Raw genomic sequence first — 13,843 nt, 5'->3', positions numbered from 1 at the left:
TTAAATGGCTTCGAATTTAACACTTGTTAGTTGTATCAACCAACTACTTAATAAATAATTACAGGTGTGAGTATTTTTATGTACATTTGTTTATGTACGAGTATTTAAACTTTTAGCTATTAATCAACTTTCATTTTCATTAACAACAAAACAAATGGAAAACACAAAACGTTTTAATTACACAGGCATAGAAACTTAATTTAAAAATAAACGTTTAACTCAATTAATTTAACAAAAAGTTTTATTAACAGTTAAATCCTTTCAATTTACTAGAAGAATAACTTTAAGTAAATAGTGAAATTTTGTTTAGGAAAAATTTTCATTAGTTCTACTCCAATTAAAATTTCACCTACAATAAAATTTTATTATTTTGTTTCTTGATTGAAACTAGAACAAACTTTTCTTTGAGTTTTTTTTTTTAAATATGTTTCAACGCAAATTCATAAATATGTATTTGTTGGCTTTAACAAATTTTCTAGTTTATTTTTTGCTTATGTAGTTTGTTTTCTAAATAAATGTATTTATATGTATGTATATCATGAAACAATTACGATAAACGTTTCTAAATCACGCAATAATGATAAATTTCTTAAAAATTTTAAAGTTTTTCTTAAAACCTTTGCAGCATTGGTATCAGACATGAAAATTCAATAGATTGGAACCGAAATTAAAAACATCACACAAATACAAGTGCAAACATGTTTAAACTCTTAGAGAAAAAGTGCATAATTATAAATTATAAACGAAAATTGATCATAAAAAAATAGAAACTTATAGCAGAAGAAAATTATAAAAAAGCAACACAAGTAATTCGTCTGTTAATAAACACATATATTTTTTTATACTAAAGATTGTAATTTTTATATATCAGTTTATCTGTTTCTCTTTAGTATATAATTCTTATAATGGGGTGTGAGGGTTTTGCTACTTTTATTAATCTGTATATGTATGCAAGTGCATACCATGTGTTTGTTTAAATGTTGTTATATACTATGAAGTATAAAAAGAAAAATTCGTTACACTGAAAAAATCCTTTTTTAAGAATTATCGTAAATTTTAGAGACAGTCTAATGATATCTGTCGAAGGCACGATAGTAAACATAAGTAAGATTCTAGAAGCATGTTGGCCTACTAAACTGCTACTACTTTAAGAGAACAAGGCGCATTATCTTACCCTACTCCAGCAAAAAAGAACTTCCAAGGAAGTAGAATTTATTTCATGAAAGTGATGAAACAGACCTAAAGAAGTGATGATATTAAAACTTGTTTGTTATAGGCGGTATTATCTTATTATTTGATTAAAAATTCACTACTTCTGAAGTAATTCTTAATATGTCATTTTTATGTTATGGAAGTTATTTGGGATTTAAATTGTAGGTTTATATAATAGTTATAACTAAATTTTTCAAAAGAAAAAAATTTATTTCATAAAAATTTAAGAACATAAAACTGTATATCATTGCAAAAAATAGTATTCACTTCTTTGGATGTTATTAAACATCACTTCCACAGAAAGTGATCAAAAGTTTACTTAGTGCTGATTTTGAAGTGGTGATAAATGTTATTCGTTGGGTAGTACTTCGTTTTATTTTCTCTGCAACGGTTATCGTCGGTTATGTTTATTAGTCTATTTTCTTACTCAATGCTCCATTAACAAGTTATCAATATTTCTTAAAAAAATCTTCTAATATCTAATATCGGGTTAGAACTGCTAAATAATTTCTTATTAGATATGCGATATAAGTAATTATTACGAAAACTGACAGTGTCATTAAGACTTGTATCAAAATAAGTTTTTCCGATTTTTTAGTGATTCTAGAACATTAAACATAAAAGTCCTATTCGAAGGGCATGGTTATATGGGGGCTTGGCGAAATAGTATACAATAATATTCTTCCTTAGTTCAAAATAAGTGTATGTACCAAATATCATCAAATCATCGGTTTACAAAGACACACAGACGGACGGACATTGCTAAATCGACTCTGAAAGTGATACTGAGCCGATTGGCACAAACGTATAATACCCTTTCCACTATTGTGGTGTTTTTGTGAAAGATTCTTCCGAGATTTGCAAAAATCAGTTTTTGAAATTTACCAAACACTTTTAAAATCTTAAGATATGGGTAGCACCACTACACTGAGGTAAATATTAAAATTAGAATATCTAAGAAAGAATAAGGGTTTCAGTATGAATTTAGGAAGAGTAATGGGTGTGACACACCCTTTAAACAATAATTTTCTTATATTTTGAAAGCTACTAAACTGACGACCAAAAAGGGAAAACAATCTTTACACACGAATAGGAGAAAAACTGCGATTTAAGTTTTTCATTTCGTTACACAGTGTCCTGTTTAAAGTTTTTGAAAAAGTTTTGAAAAAATACGTTTTTCAAAAAATATTTAAAAAATACTTCCACCGATTAATTAATGCTAAATTAAATGTCAAACGAACAAGAAGGCTGCGAAATATTTTGTATTATCTTCATTTTATGTTGCATTGTATTTCTTAAATTCAAAAATCTATCACATTTTTCTCTCAGTGTTCTCATAAATGTATATCTTAGATGATTTAGAGTAAAACAAACGATTATGATTAAGTTTATTTTCTTTTTTGTTGTTTTTTGCACGATATGCAATTGAAAATATAAAACAACAAACATCAAATTGTAGTTAATTTATCAGATGATGATTTTGGTTATTAGTATTAGTCGTTGTTTTATTAATTTTTTTTTCTTCTGACAGGGATTGTTGTTGCGCGAAAGAAAATTTATATATATTTAAAAAAAACTGCATCAATTATCAAGACACACAAATGCAAAAAGCGAAAAACGCATTCGATTGAAAGAAAAACTGAAAGAAAATCCATGAAAATTAGCTAAATAAAATATAATTATTTTTAAGGTAGTATAAAAAACATGAACAATTAAAATACAAGATCAGTTTATAAGAAAACGCTGAACGAGTGAAAGAAATTTTTCATTGAGGGAGTAGTGCAAATAACAATAGAGCACCCACCTATAGACCAATCAACCAACAACTAAAAGGATATATTCATATTGTGCTTTTTGAATTAGAAATTAATTACAAACGATTAAATGATCCACTAGGGATCATTTGGTATCTGAGAAACCATTGTTTTGAGGGATTGTTTAAATATTGCATCGCTAGAGAATAATATAAAACACAATATGCATAAATACGTGTGGCATGTGGCAGTTATAACAATAGTATTCTGTTGGTTACAAACGGCAACAGCACGCAGTGCCACAAATTCCAATACGAACAATTATCAACATGCAAACAGTGTTACTGAAGAGGTCGACAACTCACAACAAACGAGTAGTAGTTCTAGTACGAGTCCGTCAAATGTCTGGAAGGATCTATCAATGGTTTACCGATTGTATCAGCAATGTTCGGCGGAGAATTTGTCAATCTGTCTTAAAGTGAAACTGTTGACGGGTCTGGAAAAGGTTTTCCGTTCAGCCAAAAAGGTGAAAATAATGGAGGGCATACAATTTGTGAAGGCAGATGATACCGAACTGCCTACTAAACCTTTGTTAAGTGAACAGGAGTTGGAAGCAAATTTACCCAGAGCTTTAGAGGCCAAAGAACAGGTTTTGACCAATATGATATTTAAGAATTTGGCAGGATTTCTGCAGCATCATACTTTACAGGTAAGCATTGTTTTAACTTTGACAATTTAACTTCTTTTACAGAGCTTATAATTATAGATAAAATTCCCTGATATACGTCCAGATGACTCTCTGTCCGCCAATACTGTGGAAGGACGCAAGAAGAAGGATAAAAAAGGAGGCGGTGCTTATATAATGATTCCTTTACTTTTGGGTGGCACATTTGTGCCTATTGCCTACGGTGCTTTAGCCATGTTAGCGGGCAAAGCTTTAATTGTCTCTAAGCTAGCTTTAGTCTTAGCCTCCATTATAGGCATTAAGAAACTGTTAAGTGGTGGTGGCAAAGAGTCTTCACATGAAGTTGTTGTATCTTCTGGTGGCCACTCCGGCTGGGGACGGGACTTTGATTTGGCCTATAATGGTTGGAAACCAAAAGAAGCGAAAAAGACTACTTAAAAGTTCTATTGTTCTATATTGTTTGTAATTTACCATTAACAGTCATTTAACTGTAAGCGGCATTCCATGAAAGATATTTTTGACATAAAACATTGAAAGAGGCAAATGATTTGTAACAAAAAAACTTAAGAAAAAAAATATTCAAAAAAGTTTAAAAAAATTAGAATGGATGAAACTTACTTGTTTACAAATTAAAAACAAATTGTGTGTGTTTTTTTTTTTAGATTTTAAGTAAGAATGTTAATTTATTTATTTTAGTTTTAAGAACAAATTTAAATAAAGAAAAAATAATATCGAAAATAAATTATTAATACTAGATGTCATTAACTCATATCGGAAGAAAGATGAAGAAAGTGTTTATAAGCGAATTATTGATAATAAAGTAATTTTCTGAAATGGACATTGTATTGTTGCTAGTGTCAAATGAGGTCCTATCATCAAATTGGCAGCATAGTTTAGACTTATATAAAACAGTCTTGATACTAAAACATTTAACATAATTAAGGGCAAAAAGCTATATTTGGGGGTACGGTGTATAGGGGCTAGGTGAAGTATTGAACCTATTTTAGCATATTTCAATAGGCTCGTTGTTGGGTCGAATGTATACCAAATATGTTCATTAAATTATATTAAAAATTTCGACCTGTAGTTTGATTACAAGGTTTAGATGAACCGTCGCACAGACAGACGGACATAGCAAAATTGATTCAGAAAATGATTCTGGATCTATTTGTATAATTTAAGATAGATATAGGGCAAATGTTTTTGGCGTCTGAAACATCAGCACAAACTTAATATACCCTCCCCACTAAAGTGGTGTAGGGTATAAAAATATTGTTTTAACTTCTAAACGGTTAATCCGATTTGAATAAAATTTTACATGTGCAGAGTATACGATTTGTAAAGTTTAACTTCTGAACTGGGATCAACCGAATGAGTGGCCAGAGGTCCCCAAAGTAAGTTATTTTTGTGTAGATTATGCATAATGTCAAAAGTTATTATTGTTTACATGTTAAGAATGTTATTTCTTTACGTTTATTATGTCATTTTTGACATTGGTCTGATTCTAGTACAAAAACAAAATAATTGTTGTTTTTGTCTTGTTGTAGTGGTGCAGTCACCTTTCTAAAGCCGGCTTTACACGAACACACAAGTAATATGATCTGTCAAAATTTTATGTAGAAGAGTACGGAGGGGAAATTATTAAAAAAACAGGCAGATCGCATTAGATCAGGAATGAATTTTTATGTAAACACATACAAAAAAGGTGAAACAGTTGTCTCCATCTGACCTTTTAATTGTTTTATACCAATCGTGTAAACACAGAAAAATATACTTAAATCATACGACTTTTATTCTCTTTTTTTGTTATACGGATGGAATTTCATTTTACTTTTTCATTAGACTTGTCGTACGTAAAGTGTGATCGTCTGAAGGGCCCTTAAGTGTTAAATTAAGAGGACAAAATTAAATATTTAGTGGTCTTACTCACAACTCAGTAACAATGGGTTCCTGTTCCCAAAAAAAAATTAAAATTTATGTTGCAAAAATTTTAAATTTTGGTGAATAAGTGCAATTTTTATCACATACTTTCATGATTTTTTTTTGGAAAAAGTATAAGTGGGAATGTAAGAAATGATGGGTAAACTCAGATCTGTAAGTTTGTAATTCAGAAATAAAATGTCAATTTTTTCAAATTTTGTTTTCTTTAATTAAAAAAATACAAAAAATCAGGCCAAAAATAAAGAAATCTGATAAAAAGTGGCTTAATGAAGATGATGATTTCATTTATTATTGATTTTTTTCTGAGTTGATTGTAAGGCTTCGAGTTTTTAAAGCATATTTTACTTTTTTAGTGCATATTATATTTTTTGCTTTAGTTTTTCATTTCTGTATATTTTTTTAAAAATTTATTTATTAGTTTTAAATTCTTGAAAAATTTTCTGAGTATTTTATATTTTGAAAAAAAAAATCGTTAGTAGAATTTTTAATTCTATTAAAGTAGTTCTTTAAACTATGATATTAATAAATTATTAAAATACATTTTGTAGAATGAAATATGACATTAAATATTGAAAACGTTGTTACACATTCTGCTTCTTTATGCTTTTCAATGTTAAAAATTTATTTAAAAATTTAATTTTAGAGCATATTCTTAAAATTTTAAGAGCATATTTTGTGTTTTTAGAGCATATTTCTGCTATATTTTCCATTGGATGCAATATTACTGATTGCTGATTTCTTTTATTCAATTTTTTTTAATATCATTTATTTTATGCCTTATCGTTTGTTTTATTTCTTTTGGCTTATGCCCATTATTAATATCGCACATTTTAATTTCCTAGAGTATCCGGTATAGGCTCTATTGTAATTTCAACACAAATACTCATATTTAGTAATACGCACTTAAAAAATGCAACTGACCCAAAAAACACATTGCAATCTTAATATATATATTTGTTACTAGAAATAGTTTTATAACAAATATAAAATACATACATATTTAATTACAAAGATCATCAATTTGGACAGTCAAGGTCTGTTCATATTTCTCTAAAAGGTGTTTAAATATATTTTATGAGTTCATGTGTATGTCGAAAAAAAACAATTCCTTTCATAACTTTATAACCCAATACTCAATTTACAACACACACCTTAATTTTAAAGCTATTTTTCCATATTTATTTAAATTTTTTCAAACAGACATTAAATATTTTTTTTTTAAGAAAGTAACAAATATTTTTAAGTAGCGGTAGCAACAGTAGTAAAATTTTTGTATAAAAAAGTGACAACTTCTTTCTGCAATAAACGCACATGTCTACCAAAAAAAGTAACGTACATAGATATGTATGTACGTACATATATTTGTATATAGAAAAAAAATGCATGATGATAATTTCAATTTGTTGCGGTTATATGCAAAACAAATATTTAAACTAAAATTGAAAATTTACTTACACATGTAGAAATATTCAGACGTAGATGGTGGCTTAGGTTGGATATTTATAAGCGTTTGTATGTAATATTATATTAACACGTATAAAAATATTAATCAAATGCAAATAGAAAGAAAGACAGTCAGTTAGTTCATCGTTGTATGCCTCAAAATGTACAAGTTTGTGGAAAGACAAAATATGTTTGTATGTATGTATGAATGTAAGTATATAAATTGAACGTTAACTGAATTTATTACAATTACCAAATACGTGCGTGCTAAAAAGCTAAACAAAAATTTATGAATTTTATTACTGTGGCTAAAACGAATACGAGAGATACTATAAATATAGCCAAGTTAAAACATCTGCAGATGGATGAGGCAATTATTGAGCATGAGTCGATATGGAACAGGTTAGGCAACAAATCACTCTAAAATTTGGTAATAACTTGTACTTACTAAACCACTTACTTTTCAATGACTACTTTAGCATTGACTGGCATATAGTCTATTATATAATTACATATAAAAGTCAACAGAGGAATAACAGGCACGAGAACTCGATTCGTAATCTTGTCTGTAATCTTTACAAAACAATTTCATGTAAGTAAGGTGTGTAAGGATTGCCATGTAATTAGTTAAGAATTTAAAAACGAGTCACATTATGATAAACTTAAATATTGCTTTTCATCAGTGTAGCGCCACAAATGTTAAAAATATACATATGTATGTATATGTACATCAATAATATCTAGTAAAAAATTCGCTTTCTTTAACAAAAGGTGGAAAAAATTTTTTCTTTAACATACAAATTACTTTTTTTTTAATTGGAATTACCAACGTATGGCACTCCAAATTAAATGGGTATTTTTTTAAGAGCTGAATAATTGTTTAAACATACTCAAGTAAACTTTTCTTTGTAAAGGAGATATAAATATAAGAAATTAAAAAACTATTGATTACATTATAAGATGAAAGTAATTTAATTTTTCTAAAAATGATGAATTTCATTTCAAATTTAAAAGTTCTTCCCAAAGTCACCGACTTGGAAAAAGATTTCGTAGTCATGTAAGGGAAGTTCCGAGAAAATTGAAATCCCAGTTGAAGTCAATATTTCAGGATAAGTTTGGTGCTGATGCCGATGATAACATATACCCCACGGAGAAGTGGCTTTAAGACTAAGGGTTAGAAAAATGAAACAGAAGAAATAAAGGGGTAAACGAGTCCTGACAGCCCGTAATCCTAGAATGAGTATGGATGAAAGAGAAGTGCGCTGGGGTGAAAGATGATGGATGAAAGATATCATATACAAGTGATATTGAATTTCCCTTCATGTCCAGGAATGTTCAGAGAAAACTCTGTTCATACCAGATTTACCACAATGTGTTCTCTGTGAGTAAGAACAAAGGCTTCGACTTATTTGATGGATTCGGTTAGGTATCTCGGTGTTGTTGCCAACTTAACAGAGGCCATTCCATCTGCGTGGTTGTAAACGAAAGAGATGTTTTTGTATCTCTAATGTTATGCAACGTGGTAACATCGATTGAATAACTGACCCAGTGGTTGAAATAAGGCCCATACGGCTGATATTTACGTAAAGTACTTGGACATTCCCCAGTATTATGTTATGTTTCTAGGACTAATATTCAAGAAAAGTAGTAGGTAGGTAAATGGATACTTTTTTCCAATTACTAATTATTCTTCAACCTAGATCTTTGTCTAAAAACAGTTTTTGTAACCAATCTCTAGGTTCTGATGACATCTCTGTCATTGTTCTTTGGAACTGTTTTACCTTATTTGCACATACACTTATAAACCTTATTCGAAAGTAGCAAACGCTTAATAAATTCTTAAAAAACAGAGTACTCCAACCCGGAAATCTATCGCCAATCCTTCTTTGGAACTATTCTTCCCTACATGCACTTTCATTGAAAGTAGCAACTTCTTAAGACAGACGCTACATAGCTTTTAAACTAAGCAATCTACTGGCTACCCAAAGGCACTTTTAACTAAATAGTGGTATCGATTAATTCATTGCATTTGCCAGGTGCTAACCCACGGGAAATTCACCCTCCAAACGAAAATCTTTGAAACAAAAGAATAAAAATGAGGAAAAAGAAAAAAATTAATATGTCAAATTGTGGTGTCTTCTTTTCTTCGCAGCAATATCTGTCTTTTTTATCATAGACCTTATTCTTCTTAGATGAATATTTCAATGTTATGTAAGTAATCCAGCAAAAAAAAAAAAAATAACTTCCGAAGAAGCGAAAAAGAACTCACTAATTGTAAATGCTGAAATAGACCTAAAGACGTAAAGACTTTAACACAGGCCTGTCATTTTATTTGACTTCAAATTCAATACTTCTTAAGTCATTCTCAAGATGTTATTTTGTTCTTTTCTTGGAAGTTATTTAAAGTGAAATTATTGCGCTTCTTCTGAAGTCATTAAACATCACTTCCACAGAAGATAAAAAATTACTTATTTTTACTTTAAAAGTGATGTACTTCTTGTTCTTTTGAAAGTACTTCGTTTTATTTTTCTGGGTATATATCGTGACCTAAAAACGATAACCAATTATGGTAAACTAAACCGAGTCAATTGCTGTCTACACACAGAGAGTCCTCTTTTACCAAACCCTTCCATAAATAGAGTGAAGTTAACCTTTCGATTTTCGGGACAAAATGACGTCCGAAGGAATAGTCATATATTCGTAATTACGAAGATTATATTTAAATTTTAAGGTTATTCACTACTTAAATATTTAAAATGGAATATAAATGCCACTAGTGCTCCAAGAATTAACCTTGACTGTGTTATACTCGATTCGAAGGACAATTTTTCCAATAAAAAATTTCTATCCTCGCTTCCAAAAAAATCTATATATTGTACATCTCTGTTTGTTTTTTTTTATTTTTTTTTGTATCAATTTCAGAATCTGTAATTGTTGTGTTTTCTTCCTAAGTTGATCGTTCATTAACACATTCATTATAACATCTTGGAAGTCTTTTTTTGTTTGCTGTTTTTTAATCATAAAATTAAACAAATGTCTTTAAGTAAAAGTGAATTTTTTAGCTTTAAAAACAGAAGACATTCAGCAACTTGTTGAACATCTCTTTAATGTCCGTGTACTGTCAATTTAAGTTTTTTCGTTTTTTTTTTTGCATTTTTTTTAATCATTTGGCAGTTTCACTTTTTTGTACGTTTTATTGTTTTATCTGAATAAACTGTTTAAAGAGAAAAAACAAAAATAAAATATTTAATCAGCTAAATAGGCAGAGCAATACCATCAAACAGATAACACGGACAGACACACACTCAGATAATGTTTTAAGCTTTAAAATCAATTAACACTTGTTTTTACTTACAAGTGTTTTTTCTTTTTCTATTTTTAACGACAAAAACATGACAAATTATTAAGCTATTTAAAAGATGTCTGAACATGTCACTTTTTCTTAATGTTTATTCGTTTTTTATATATATTTCATAATTATTTAATTATGATCAAACACGGTAATAATGGTAAGAGGTTTTTTTAACTGTTTGTAGGTATATACATACATGTATGTATATCCTAATCATTAACATACATAATTTACATTATATTTACACTTGTACTTAATGTTGTTTTTTGTTTAGGAAAATGCTTTTTTTGTCTGTATTTTGTTGTAAGAAGGAAAATTATGTTAATAAATTAAATTATGTCATTATTATTATATGACGTACTTATGTATTTTGTTGTGTTTACTTGGCGGTTTTATGACCATAATTTAATTTTACTTTAATATGTAGGAATTTGTATGGCTTATATTTCATTACTTAAATAATTGTTGCAAAAGTTTTTCAATGTATTAGATGTAAGGCATCCTCATTAAAGAGAGGGAATAAGTTTTAGAAATTATGAGGGTGGAGGTGAAAAAAATAATTCCGTTTCCTTCTATATGGTTATCTTTTCCTGGACAATACTACATATCTATGTGTAGTTTGGATTATATCATCATCATATCATCTCGTGAGCGAATTTATACAGAAAACTTTTTTTCACCCATCCTGTTGATTGAAGGAGTCTTCTTCGTCTAGACGACCAGTAGCAGAAAGTATTATTGCCCGATTTCACTGACTTTTCAGTCGATCTCTGTAGCAAAAGTTTATCTACTGAATGATATGTCAACTGCAGATCCTGTCAAACGTTCTTCTTATTCATTTCGTATTCTTAACATAGTTTAGTACGAGATCTTGTTGTGAAAAGGCTTCAAGGACAGACATCCCTAGGTAACTACCTAGGCATTAAAGACTTTACTGATCATTTTTGGTTTATATATTGCTGCATTGTAAACAAGGTTGTCTAAAATCTTTCGAATTCATTTATTGGGACGTTTGATAGGACGTAGGAGCTATAAAAATAAATCCCATTAACGCATTACAATGTGTTCTGTATCAGCAACGTCCTTTTCTTGAATTTTTTGTCTAAAGAGAGCCAAGGAGCCAGTGCACAATGATTAAGATTGAGGCGTTTAATTCGCATACATCAAGTTTGCTTATTTCCCACTTAAATACATTAGCTGCAGTCCGCTATACGTCCAATGTCTGAGTCACTATTACCTATATAGGACAGTGTCATGGACACTGTGGGACTTTTAATAGGTCGTGTCTTAAAATGTATAATAAAAGCCAATACTAAGTAAATATACTCGAAATAGTTTGAAAGTCTACTTTTTGAAATGCTTTATCCTTTTTTCAAATATTTATTTTTGAATTTCAATTACTTTAATTAAAATTAAAAACTTTCACTTATATACTTTTAATACCCTTCAAAAAATTAAAAAAAAAAATCTTAAAAATCATCATAATAGAAACGCGTGAAAGTATTTTCTTTTTTTTAAGTTCGATTTCGATTGTTGGCAAAAATATAAATTTATAAATTAATTTAACAAAACAAAAATCCTCCCATAAACAACACGTACTTTGTACCGACTTTACAGTATGTTTAGCTCAACACTAGACCCTCAAATCAAAAGAAAAAAAAAAAGAAAACAAAAAGAAACAATTTCCCATAGACCTCAATCAAAAAGTAATTCATCACCCAAAATACTTGATGTGCATACACAATTAAATGAATACTTTTCGTTTTCTTCTTCTAGACTATTTCAATATCTAAGTTTTTGCTTTTATAAATTCTTCTTTACTCTCACTTACTACGAAGTAATTTTGTTAAAACATTAAATTTTATTTAACTTGTGTCACATATTTGACAAATAACAAGAAAAAAATAACATTAAATGTAAGAAGAAATAAAAAAGAAGAAATTGTCGGTCATAACCAATTAGGTAATACCCTAAAGGTAGTTTATAGGACAATGTTATAATGTTGTCAGATCTGGCTATGTGGTAGCAACTTATGTATATGTTAGCAACAGCCCAGTTGGCAATTATTTCTTACAATGTCAGCAGTGATTCTTTAAGTACAAGTCATCAACTGATGCCATATTACTTTGTATTAAATATTTTTATTTACTTGTTTAACAATTAATAAAATTAATAAACTGATAAAATATTATTACAATAGTAATATTTGTTTTTAAACCCATGACCTGACAAGTCATCAGATGTCATTTGGTTGTTATCAATATAACGTAATGATGTTCAGCTGAATACATGAGAAAGTCTTCAGGAATCTTCAATTATACACCTTTATGAAATGTAATGGATTTGTTCTTTGTGTTGATAATTGCTGATTTTGATTTTAAAAAACTTTACAAATGAAATTAAAATGTTAAGGTATTTGTCAATTTTTTTGTATGGGAACAAGTGACAAATTCAATAGTAACTCTGACAAGTCATAAAGTATTTACTTAAGATGTCTTAAGAAAATTTGAAACTATGAGGTAAATTGTAAGTTCAGACGATTCTAAAAAATGTGTAAAAATTATCAGACCACAACGTTTTCAGATTGTTGACATGAGTTTGTACATTTGTTTACACTATAATTTGAGGTATGACAATATACTGACAATGATTTTACTAACAAGACGTTGCAATACAAAACTTGTAAGTTTACACAGTTTTTAGTTATTTTTAAAACATTTTTCTAACAACATTGTAAGATCTGACAACCGTGTATATATAGCTTAAGTCTTTAGAAAATGAAATTGGTGACACTTTTTAAACAGATATATATTAGTATATTTGTTGAAGATTGAACAAAGAGACACTCTGAATTATTCCCAACTATGGAGAATGTTGCATGTGAGATTCCCTTACAAAAGTGTCCTGAATAATCAGCATTCGTCCAGATGCAGAGATATTAAATTGTTCAGTATTTCACTTCGCTCATGCACACTATGATATTTTTTGATGCGTCCTAATCTATCATTAGGAAATAAGGCCGTCGCGATAAATGGACAGCGATTCCATTTTTTGACAGTGATTAGGTCAGATGACATAAACAGCAAAAAAACTTCCAAAAAAGAGAAAAAGAAGAAGAATTTACTCCATGGAATACTACTTTTGAAGTGGAGATAAATGCTATTTTAAAGTATTTTTGTTGGGTAGAAATAGAAATACATTCAAAGTAAAAAGAAATAGATCCACATTCAAAGTAAAAAGTAAAATCAACCAAAAAGCAACTTACTCATCAATGATGTAGGGTATCAAAAACATGCTTATAATATAATAAACATTACATGTAACCCCTACTATCCAATGCCCCTTTCTTTCTTGTTCCTTGCAAAAAAATAAGAAAAATCCAAGTTAAGGCACATTAGTTTTCTGAAAAATGTAGCAATAACAACAAGCAGCAAAAGCAACAAATAATGAATAAAC

The 13,843-nt window shown here is 28.9% G+C and overlaps 1 protein-coding gene across 1 annotated transcript; it reads left to right on the top strand.

Moving 5' to 3' along the window:
- Positions 1-2,929: 2,929 nt before the first annotated feature.
- On the top strand, positions 2,930-4,489 carry LOC111684331. Its single transcript, XM_023446482.2, has 2 exons — positions 2,930-3,675; positions 3,733-4,489. The coding sequence occupies exons 1-2, from the start codon at positions 3,190-3,192 to the stop codon at positions 4,087-4,089; spliced, it is 843 nt and encodes a 280-aa protein (XP_023302250.2). The 5' UTR covers positions 2,930-3,189; the 3' UTR covers positions 4,090-4,489.
- Positions 4,490-13,843: the final 9,354 nt, after the last annotated feature.

Source organism: Lucilia cuprina, chromosome 4, assembly GCF_022045245.1.
Source record: "Lucilia cuprina isolate Lc7/37 chromosome 4, ASM2204524v1, whole genome shotgun sequence".
NCBI lineage: Eukaryota > Metazoa > Arthropoda > Insecta > Diptera > Calliphoridae > Lucilia > Lucilia cuprina.
Note: the sequence above shows the minus strand (reverse complement) of the source record. Positions and strands in the feature narration are given on the sequence as shown.